Raw genomic sequence first — 12,278 nt, forward strand, 5'->3', positions numbered from 1 at the left:
TAACAGAAAATGTGCAATCTGCATTCAAACAAAATTTGACAGGTGCATAAGTATGGGCACCCCACCAGAAAAGTGACATTAATATTTAGTAGATCCTCCTTTTGCAAAAATAACAGCCTCTAGTCGCTAGTCGAGTTCCTGGATCTTGGATGAAGGTATTTTTGACCATTCCTCTTTACAAAACAATTCCAGTTCAGTTAAGTTTGATGGTCGCCGAGCATGGACAGCCCTCTTCAAATGATCCCACAGATGTTCAATGATATTCAGGTCGGGGGACTGGGATGACCATTCCAGAACAGTGTAATTGTTCCTCTGCATGAATGCCTGAGTAGATTTGGAGCGGTGTTTTGGATCATTGTCTTGCTGAAAGATCCATCCCCTGCGTAACTTCAACTTTCTCACTGATTCATGAACATTATTGTCAAGAATCTGCTGATACTGAGAGGAATCCATGCGTCCCTCAACTTTAACAAGATTCCCGGTGCCGGCATTGGCCACACAGCCCCAAAGCATGATGGAACCTCCACCAAATTTTACTGTGGGTAGCAAGTGTTTTTCTTGGAATGCTGTGTTTTTTTGGCTGCCATGCATAACGCCTTTTTGTATGACCAAACAACTCAATCTTGGTTTCATCAGTCCACAGGACCTTTTTCCAAAAAGAAATTGGCTTCTCCAAATGTGCTTTTGCATACCTCAGCCGACTCTGTTTGTGGCGTGCTTGCAGAAATGGCTTCTTTCACATCACTCTCCCATGCAGCTTATCCTTGTGCAAAGTGCGTTGTATAGTTGACCGATGCACAGTGACACCATCTGCAGCAAGTTGATGCTGCAGCTCTCTGGAGGTGGTCTGAGGATTGTCCTTGACTGATCTCACCATTCTTCTTCTCTGCCTTTCTGATGTTTTTCTTGGCCTGCCACTTCTGGCCTTAACAAGAACTGTACCTGTGTTCTCCCATTTCCTTACTATGTTCCTCACAGTGGAAATTGACAGGTTAAATCTCTGAGACAGCTTTTTGTATCCTTCCCCTGAACAACTATGTTGAATAATCTTTGTTTTCAGATCATTAGACAGATGTTTTGAGGAGCCCATGATGCCACTCTTCAGAGGAGATTCAAACAGGAGAACAACTTGCAAGTGGCCACTTTAAGTAGCTTTTCTCATGATTGCATACACCTGGCTATGAAGTTCAAAGCTCAATGAGGTTAGAAAACCAAAAAAAGTGCTTTAGTATGTCAGTAAAAAGTAGGTAGGAGTATTTAAAACAAGAAAATGATAAGGGTGCCCATACTTATGCACCTGTCAAATTTTGTTTGAATCCAGATTGCACATTTTCTGTTAGTACAATAAACCTCATTTCAAGGCAGAAACATTACTGTGTCCAACAGTTATTAAATATATGAAACTGAAATAGCTGTTGCAAAAAAAACAATTTTTATAAAACATTAAGCTTAAGATTAATAGGGGTGCCCAAACTTTTTCATATAACTGTATCTATTCTATGTGTATATATCTAATCTATTCTGTCAGGTCACACTGTGATTTTACACTACACGGCTGCTGAATTGCCGGCTTTTCTTCTATGTGTGTGTTTTGATGAATACTTCCTTTGAAAACGATGTGTAAATGGCAGAGTGAATTGCTCTGTGTAAAAGCTCATGTTAAAATGTCACTGCACTCGGATGTAAATCGGATGCTAGGTCTGCAAAATCAGGTTGTACTTGCATGACAACCATCCTTCTTTTCTGGACTGAAATCTGAACCCTTTTTTTTTTCACGGTGATGGGAACGAGCCCTATGAGGCCATTCTGGCTACATTCTCTCCAACATAATTCAGATTGATTGGGGAATATTCTAGAAAGTGTTGCTGGGGTGTGAGGGGTAGCAGGGCTGTAGTGGTGGCTGACATTCATCGTTCCATCGCGCCCTGGTCCTCCGTTACATGAATACAATGTCCCCTTTTCAGCGTACCTTCTGCACTCATCGGGGCTGCTGAAGTTCTGCTGCTGGCGCTGTTACACATAAAGAGACAGAGTTCAACTTAAAACAGACAACTTTACTGGTTTCTTTCCTCATCACGTATAGATCCATTACAGCATCAACATAGGGTTCTACACAGCTTTTATCCATCTCTTTCCCTGTGTTCTCCCTCATGTCCTTTAATATGTATCCGGGTCATGTCTTGTCTGGGACCGCAGCGTCATCCCTGTCCAGCTTCACTACTTTTAGGATTCCCTTGTCCGTTTCGCTACAGACATAAGGGCATCTGCCCACGTAGTAAGCGGCCACATAATGGAGCCACCTGCGTTCTTATGCTGCTGCAATTTCCCATTCTCAAGCTCTGGATGGCTGGGCTCTTTCTTGCGAATGTTGCAGGGTCACTGTGAGGTCCCGGGCTCTAAGTCCTACAGGACTGTCTGGGCTCCCTGGCCCTAGTACACTCCAACAAGTAAATACTCCTATCTTATCCACAGCTGTCCCCTCCTATGTTAACTATTACTTTTCCAATTGAAGCTACTGAGGTATCGCCATCTAGTGTCCCAATTAACGTACTGCACTTTCCCTATGCACACTATACACATCACGGCAATTAGCTAATACAATATACATAGAAGCATTTGGTAGTAAAACATACACAGAACATTTAACCGAGAGAAGAGTGGGGGTCTTTTCAGTCTTTATAACCCCTTACAGGGGTATAGATCCATTTTGTCATGGTTTTATATGATTCGTGCAGGTTTGCATAGGAGGAATTTTTCTAGGAAATTTTTATTGCTTTTTGTAATTTATCAGCTGATAAATTCCACACGCTGCATTTTTTCTGTGTTTTTTTTTCCCACGGGCGAACCTGCTCTATTGGCAATAAAGAAGCAACATCAAGAAAGCAGGTTTTGCTGAGTGTTTCCATGATTTTTGCGGCTTTTTTTTGTTTACTGTGCTTTTGTCGGGGTACATTTGTCTCTTGTGCATGATGATAAAGTTTAGGCTATGTTCACAAGTTGCATTTTTTAAGCAAATTTTCAGCGGCGTTTTACAGTCCCTGCAAAGTCAGATATTCTAGAAATCTCATGCACAGCTTGGCTTTTTGTGCTTTGCAGAATAGAGCATGTCACTTCTTTAGGCAAAAATCTGCACCAAAAACGCTGGGATCAGGTTTTGCAGCGTTTTTTTGTGCCAAAACCTGATTAAATAGAATGAGATTTTTTTGCACTACACTTTATCTGCAATGCACAAGAGACAGATGTAGCGTGACACAAATGCAGCAAAAAACAAGCTAGACCTTATTTTCTGCAGCTGTCAAGAGAGTAGGTATTGCAGCACAAAAGCGATGAAAAAACGCCAAGTCTGAACATAAAAAAAAATCTGATTCAACTTCATCAAGTTTAGACAGCAAAACCTGATAACTATATTTTTGCATACATTTTTTTTTTTAAAACCGCTGTAAAAACGCAATGTGTGAACATGGCCATACAGGGCATGGAGCCTTCAGTGCTCCTGCCACCTTGTCTCTGGGCAGTGAGCCCTGGTCTGGTATATGGGATCCATCACCCAGGCCCTGAACACGAGGGCTGGCCCGTGCCATGTCCCATGCCCCACCATGCCCCAAGTCCCACCATGCACCACCATGTACCACGTCCCACCATGCACCATCATGTCCCACCATGCCCCATGTCCCACCATGCACCACGTCCCACCATGCCCCATGTCCCACCATGCACCATCATGTCCCACCATGCCCCAAGTCCTACCATGCACCACGTCCCACCATGCACCATCATGTCCCATGTCCCACCATGCCCCATGTCCCACCATGCCCCATCATGTACCATGCCCCATGTCCCACCATGCCCCATCATGTACCATGCCCCACCATGCCCCATGTCCTACCATGCCCCATGTCCTACCATGCCCCATGTCCCACCATGCCCCATGTCCCACCATTCCCCATGTCCCACCATTCCCCACCATACCTCATGTCCCACCATGCCCCATCATGTACCATGCCCCACCATGCCCCATGTCCCACCATGCCCCATGTCCCACCATGCACCATCATGTCCCACCATGCCCCAAGTCCTACCATGCACCACGTCCCACCATGCACCATCATGTCCCATGTCCCACCATGCCCCATCATGTACCATGCCCCATGTCCCACCATGCCCCATCATGTACCATGCCCCATCATGTACCATGCCCCACCATTCCCCATGTCCCACCATGCCCCATCATGTACCATGCCCCACGTCCTACCATGCCCCATGTCCTACCATGCCCCGTGTCCCACCATGCCACATGTCCCACCATTCCCCATGTCCCACCATTCCCCACCATACCTCATGTCCCACCATGCCCCATCATGTACCATGCCCCACCATGCCCCATGTCCCACCATGCCCCATGTCCCACCATGCACCATCATGTCCCACCATGCCCCAAGTCCTACCATGCACCACGTCCCACCATGCACCATCATGTCCCATGTCCCACCATGCCCCATGTCCCACCATGCCCCATCATGTACCATGCCCCATGTCCCACCATGCCCCATCATGTACCATGCCCCACCATTCCCCATGTCCCACCATGCCCCATCATGTACCATGCCCCACCATGCCCCATGTCCTACCATGCCCCATGTCCTACCATGCCCCATGTCCCACCATTCCCCATGTCCCACCATTCCCCACCATACCTCATGTCCCACCATGCCCCATCATGTACCATGCCCCACCATGCCCCATGTCCCACCATGCCCCATGTCCCACCATTCCCCATGTCCCATGCCCCACCATGCCTCATGTCCCACCATGCCCCATGTCCCACCATGCCCCATCATGTACCATGCCCCATCATGCCCCATGTCCCACCATGCCCCACCATTCCCCATGTCCCACCATTCCCCATGTCCCATCATGCCTCATGTCCTACCATGCCCCATCATGTACCATGCCCCACCATGTACCATGCCCCATCATGTACCATGTCCCACCATGTACCATGCCCCATCATGTACCATGTCCCACCATGCCCCATGTCCCATCATGTACCATGCCCCATCATGCACCATCATGTACCATGCCCCACCATGCCCCATCATGTACCATGCCCCACCATGCCCCATCATGTACCATGCCCCACCATGCCTCATGTCCCACCATGCCCCATCATGTACCATGTCCCACCATGTCCCACCATGCAGGCAGCGCTCCGTGGCCCGCAGATGTACGGCCTCTCCATATGTGCACAGTGACTGCACACATTCCCTCCCAGGGATAATCAGTGAGTGATTGCTGGCCAGGAGGGGGATGGGAGGCTCCTGCAGGCGGCCGTGTGTTCTGTACGTGCTGAGCGCACACCAGGCAGCACAGAGGGAAGGACAGGAAGAGTCCCGGCGGCGCTCACCTCTCCGGTGACCGGATCCTGCTGCTGCTGCTGCTGCTGCTGCTGCTGGGCGGGGAGGGACGCAATGTGGAAGCTGTCATCTGTGGGGACCTGGAGATAGAAGGTGAGCGCGTCCCGGCACAGGTGGGACAGTGAGTCCGGAGGTCGCCCCGGGAGCGCACACAGCCGCGGCCGTGCTGGATGGTTCCGGGGAGGACGTGTTCCCGGCTGCCCATGTGTGACCCCGGGGAGGGAGGGCGATGGCCGCACTAGCAGGGCCCGCTCCAGGCTGCGCCGTGAAGTTGTGTCCCGGGCGCTGGGAGGAGCAGGACTGATATGTGGCATTGTGCTCCGTACTGACCGGCACCATGGAGAACCTGGAGAGCAGAGGCGGCCGGGAGAGCTTCCTGCCCGAGGAGCTGAGCGCTGGACCGGGGGAGCAGGGGCAGCCCGTGGTGATGGAGCGGAGGCTGCTGGAAGGCTACAGGCTTGTGGATGTGTTTCTCACTGGAGGGGCTCCGTGGGGGTTTACCCTGAAGGGAGGGAAAGAGCATGGAGAACTTCTCATCATCACTAAGGTAAGGAAACTCTGCTGGCAACTATTTCCTGGAAGACCCCCATGGTCAGTTCAGCCCCCTCCTATAGAGAGGGGCGACTGTATGTTGCGTAAGGGTCCGTCCACACGGGGGGAAGAATCTCTGGGGGTCTGCAACACTTTGAGAATGTTATCCAGATGATACGCAGGTGTGACCGCCGGGCGGCCCTGCCACGGTCGCAGGTGTGACCGCCGGGCGGCCCTGCCACGGTCGCAGGTGTGACCGCCGGGCGGCCCTGCCACGGTCGCAGGTGTGACCGCCGGGCGGCCCTGCCACGGTCGCAGGTGTGACCGCCGGGCGGCCCTGCCACGGTCGCAGGTGTGACCGCCGGGCGGCCCTGCCACGGTCGCAGGTGTGACCGCCGGGCGGCCCGGCCACGGTCGCTGCACGCTCCGCGTCATGGCACCTACATATTCTGCACCGCAGAGTACTGCGAGGAGCTTACACTTTATTGCAGCATTCTATACTACGAGCAGTAGTGATACATGCCTGCCAATAAGGGGGTTATGTCCTAGCCTTAGGGTAGGCCTTCATTGTCAGGTCTTTGGGGGTCCCGCACTTGGAAGGGACAGCGGAGTCCCCTATATGTTTCCCAGGTGCTGCTCCTCACTTTTAAAGTCCCCGACAACCCCTTAAGCTGTGTGCTGTCTCATAGAGGGCAAAATTAAAATAAAAATAATTTTGGCAAAGAATGTTGAATAGATATAAAATCAGTACACGGGGTCGTCTGAGGGGCTGATGCCTCTCGCTGTGATGTTTGGACTGGCATATTCTGATGGTGGCAAGTTCCGCAATACCATACACCTTGTATGAGTGGCATACACCCCTGTATAGGTAGGAGTGTATAATGTGCACGTATAGCGCATGGTAGAGAGGCTGGCACTACATATATCAAGATATGCCCAAGGAATTACCAAGGAGAGACGTCATATTGGGCATATCACGGCTCCTGATCACCTGAGATCTACAGAAACGAGGACCCAGGTACTGACATGTTGGTATAAGTGTGGGGGCAGGGCTGAGGAGTCGGTATAAAATGGACCGACTCCTAAAATATATAATATATTGGGTTCAGTCAGTGCAGGATGTGCTGAAAATGTTTTCCTAAAAATGTGTGAAAGTTCTGAAATGTTTTCTAAGTGTCTGATCTGTCCCTGATCTGAGGATCTCGGCTCTTGGTTGAGATGAATCTGTACAGTCAGTAGTGAGGCATGTATGGGGAGTCTGAGGTTTGTCTTACCGACTCCACAGCTTTATAACTTTGTATCCTCTATTCTCTAAGGTAGCAATAGATATTATGTCTTTACGTTAATGTTAAACTCAATGCCAAAAAATAGATTCTGCAGAGAATTTCAAGTTCTTGGAAGACTGATGAAAGGGAATAAAAATACTGCACAGTTGTGGGCTTTATACATTAACACTAAGGCGGTGTTACACTTGCGACTGCAATGCGAGAAACTCACGCATCAATACCCGGCACTGCCGCCCGGAGTGTGCGCTTGCTGCGGTCCGAGTGCCCGGTATTGATGTGAGAGACTCGCGCGAGTTTCTTGCATGTGACACCGGCCTTATAGACAGGATGTGAACAAGTAATGATGGCCGATCGTCCGTGTCAGTGGGCTCCTGTGCGATGTTATTTGTTTATAGGCCCCCCCCGCACATCTGTCCCATGGTTTTATTGGTGTACGGTGTTGTACATGTTTTACCGCACGTGATGTAAATGACGTATATTTGGGATGTTCCTAAACGATTTAATGACTTTTCCAACGTCTGATCTTGGCTCTTCCCAGACCTAATGTTCCCTTTCGTTGTTTCCCATCTTTGTCTCTATCTTCTCAGGCTTTTAGCATCAAAAAGAGGGGACAATCCTCCTCAGGTTTACATCACTTCAAAAGGCTAGTGTATAAAAGGAGACAATTAGAGGGGTGGATGAAGCTATCCCTTGTAATAACACCTCGGCGAGGCCTGTCAGCCCTACACCCTTCCTCTGCTGTCTGTCACTGAACAGACGCAGCTTGTTGGTGTTATTTTGTTTTTGGGAGGTTCTTCTGCTGAGAATAGGAGACTCCGGTGTCAATACTGTGTCAGCGGACATGTCTCTGTGGCCTATTGTGATAGTATGTTGTCATGGTGGCTTCAGAGCAGACTTCTGGTGAGTCACACATCCACTAAGCTCTTAGTCACCTTACACCGTATAGACATGACATAAGCGTCGCTCAGCTGCCATCTATCACCCCAAATGCCACCATAAATATTCCTTATCTCGGGGAGTACAATAGGGTCCAATTCTGTCCAATACCTACATTTGGAAGCAAAAAAACTTGTACCTGATGAATGTAAAGCTTTTTATTGTGGTGTCATAAGTATGATTACTAGAGATGAGCGATCCTGAACCTAAACGTTCCGGGTTCGTACCGGACAGTTAGTGTCCGGTGGTAAACGCCGCAACAAGGACTTCTCCCTGACGTACGTTGCAAGTTTGGGTTCGTTTACCAGGACCTGAACCTCCACGGGACCGCTCACCCCTTAATCATGTCCCCATAAAACCCATACCCAAATAAATACACTGGAGACAATTTATTAACAGTGGAATAAAAATGGCCGTGCGGTTTTATTCAGGGTTACATAAATACCTTAAAAATATTTCCAATAAATAAACTTCCATATAACACATTTCAAATTCTCCAAATTTCCAAATGTCCAAATCCACCCATACATGGGTGATTTTTTCCCCACAATTAAAACCACACGACAGGAGGAACGACGGCATAAAGGGAGGGAGGGTTGGCTCTTCTTTGCTCTTGCGCCAGCAACTGAGGTACTTAGAACTGCCATTCAGGTTATATATTTGAAAAAAGACCGCCAAAACGCTCTCTCCACCAATGAAAATGCGCTCAAAAACTGGACAAAACCAGACCGTCACAAATCTACCACAGATTCTGACTTTGAAGTGACATAAAATTGGCTCATAAATAAACCCATTAAAATCAACCCGATCAGGGTCCATGTGGACATGAGACCCCCACTGTATTGCTTTGTAGCTTGAGCGGGGGGGGCTTACATTACATGATTGGTGAACAGAATAACGCGAGACTCAGATATTTTGCCATGACGTTTTGGATGTCTTACTCATCCATGTGACAGGAGCAGCAGTGATGTAACTGATATGGCCGTGTCTGGGAGCGCTAGTGATATCTGTGTCAGCGGCTACGAATACTTCAGCTTACTACCATTATTATTGGTTCCAATTTTCCCTAAACCGGTCCACTAGATATAATATGCACAAGTTTTTTTGCGAGATCCCATGTTCAATTAATTCAGCTACAAAAATTACCTAGAAGAAAGGCAAACAGCTGAGTATTAAAGGGGTTGTTGCTACTGTGACCTCCCCGCTCTCATCAGCAGTTGGTGGGATGTCAAGGGACCAAAACAGCCTGTCACTATCTACCTTCATATTCCGACCTAGCGGCCAACCAACTATCGACAATCATTTATTGACCTAATGTGTATGATCTCTGTTTGGCTACAACGCTCATACGACAACAATTCCATGCAGTCGCCAGGAGACCTAGCATCTCCATTGCTGGTATATCACCAGTGCAGAAGTTGAGTATAAGAGGTTTTTTTTAATTTCATTTTCAACAGTGAAATACAGAATTTAAGAAGCGGTTGTCCAAGCAGTGGTCAACCGCCTCAACGGTTACATCGTGCCATCTACCTGTGTGCTGTTTGCTTATAGCACTCATGATGTAGATATTAAATGGCTTCAGTTATCTGACAAGCTCCCCAGACCCTCAAAATCTGATTGTTGGGGACGCGGAGTGTCGGATTTGCATGTATTTAATTAGACAAACGTATAACCCCTGATAAAGCTTTTGCGAAACACACGTCGGGAGTGTTTGGTAGGTGAACCTTTTATACCTGGGCTGCTATTATGCATACTACTGTTCCTAACTTTTTATCTTTTTTGCATAACTCATAATTTTTTTTCCATTACCGTGCCATTGTTCTCCTAATTTGCCTGTTTAGCTATTTATTGACCATGCTTTATATTATCTATTAGGACCACTCTTGTTCTTATCTTTAGGGGTGTTTTTTCTTTTGGTTCACCTACTAACACATCAATTGTGTCGTTTGTGTTGGAATATATATTTCTTGTCATTTTTAATCATTTTTGTAATAAGTTATTTATTATTATAGCGGCATTTATTCCATGGCGCTTTACAATGGAAAAGTTATTTATTTTTATTTCTCATTGTTTCTGTCCCGCACTTTTTATCATTATTTGTTTCTAATGAAATATTGTTAATTAATTGATACATTATGTCAGATCTCTACTGACTTTTAACATTAGGCTGCCGTCACACTAGCAGTATTTGGTCAGTATTTTACATCAGTATTTGTAAGCCAAAACCATGAGTGGAACAAATAGAGGAAAAGTATAATAGAAACATATGCACCACTTCTGCATTTATCACCCACTCCTGGTTTTGGCTTACAAATACTGATGTAAAATACTGACCAAATACTGCTAGTGTGATGGCAGCCTTACACTCCAGAGCGGTAATGACAATTCTGCAGACTCCAGAGCTGAAATCTCTTGCTAGCTCAATGTCTTCACAAAAGCTTGTTCCCTTGATTAGCACCCTGGGGAGTGTAGTCTTTACAGCAGAAACTGTAATATTCAAATATAGGGAAACTGGACTGTATAATTAAGTAGACCCATAATTAGAGATGCGCGAATATGTTCTGAAACGATCCCCCGAATCCTATCTTGCCTTATATGTGCCACATTGGTACCCTATTTGTGCTGCGTTCCGAACATAGTCGATCATTGACTCCAGTGGCGTTTGGCGAATATTGCCAATTCAGTATTTGTCGGCGATTGTAGTCTGAACCGAATATTCAAAAATTCGCTCAACTCTACTCTTAATAAATGTGTAGGCTCTTTGTCTGAAAAGCAAACTTACATTAGCTACGGGACAGAAATTGGCATACGCTACAGTACAGTTTGTTACCCTTTTGATCCATGACATCTTTAAAGAAAAATAAATAAATAAAAAATAAAATAAAATGGTGAGAGTGACATAAAAATTTAAAGTATCTTGGTCTATGATGAATTCCCCTATGGGATTTTTAGCCTTTTTGGCCAGCTCTGTCTGCAGTGAAGCCATATCTGTGTATATTCGAGTTGTGCCCAACTGGTGGGTCATGCGTGTACTGCTAACCAAACTGTTGAGAGTTTGTGGTTTCCCATGTTTATTCTACTATCACAAGAGGAGCCGATCCTGCGGCACAACCATCCATTCACCGCGCTGAAGTATGTGAGGGTTTGTTTTTGGTTCATCAGCCTTGAATTCTGAAAAGCTTCTCTTCACGTACGTTGTTGTCAGTGCTGCCGTAACAGAGAACCCATGGAAAAATACCAGGAGCTCCGCTTCATTGTTCTTGTGTTGTTGCTGGGAAACTCTAGGAGAAAGTTCTGGAGAACTCCCTGACGTGAATCCTAATTGTGCCGTTCGCTCCGTTTTCTTTGGTAACTTATGCTATTCATTTCATAGGGTGTCCCACAACTAAACAGCAAGACTGGAAAGAATGCAGCCAAAGGGAGAGGGGGCCAAGGGCATGTATCAGCTGACAAACTTGGTAAAAAAAAAATGTCAGTAGTACCAGCCGACCATCAAATTTGTATGGGGGACTCCCGACTTTCTCTTGACCAATGATGTCGGCGAGAGAAGGATCACGTAGTGTGAATTTAAGTCCCCAGACTTTCTGTTCTGCCAGGATATACCGGTAAGCCACAGCCAGAAGTGTCTAGCAGCAGCTTACTCTTATCTACCCATACAGAACACATGCAGGCCCAGAGGACCTAATATCTGTAGTAGAAGTGTAAACTTGTAATTTTTAATTTCTACTTTGCTACTGTAATTAGAGGGGTATGATTTTGTACTAGAAAGCACTTAATCAAGTCTGTCGGCACAAATTGGCTGTTCAAACCAAGCACAGGCGCTCATTGCATCCTTGGCATGACCAGACCAAGCACTTCAGTATCCTTTCCTATCTACTTCCCGGTTCAGTGCCCCTTCCTGTGTACTTCCCGGTTCAGTGCCCCTTCCTGTGTACTTCCCTGTTCACTGCCCCTTCCTGTGTACTTCCCTGTTCACTGCCCCTTCCTGTGTACTTCCCTGTTCACTGCCCCTTCCTGTGTACTTCCTGTTCAGTGCCCCTTCCTGTGTACTTCCCTGTTCAGTGCCTCTTCCCGTGTACTTGCCGGTTCAGTGCCATTTCCCTTCTATTTC

The 12,278-nt window shown here is 47.0% G+C and overlaps 1 protein-coding gene across 2 annotated transcripts in view; it reads left to right on the forward strand.

Annotated features, from left to right (window-relative positions):
* Nucleotides 1-5,320: 5,320 nt before the first annotated feature.
* The window catches only part of SHROOM2 (shroom family member 2), a 215,854-nt gene continuing 208,896 nt past the window's right edge, over nucleotides 5,321-12,278 (forward strand). For both annotated transcript variants that reach the window (XM_069761588.1, XM_069761589.1), the window contains exon 1: nucleotides 5,321-5,961. In XM_069761588.1, coding sequence (XP_069617689.1) covers nucleotides 5,752-5,961 — 210 coding nt within the window. In that variant the 5' untranslated portion in view covers nucleotides 5,321-5,751. The remainder of the gene's footprint in view (nucleotides 5,962-12,278) is intronic.

The sequence above is a fragment of the Ranitomeya imitator genome, chromosome 3, assembly GCF_032444005.1.
Source record: "Ranitomeya imitator isolate aRanImi1 chromosome 3, aRanImi1.pri, whole genome shotgun sequence".
Lineage (NCBI taxonomy): Eukaryota > Metazoa > Chordata > Amphibia > Anura > Dendrobatidae > Ranitomeya > Ranitomeya imitator.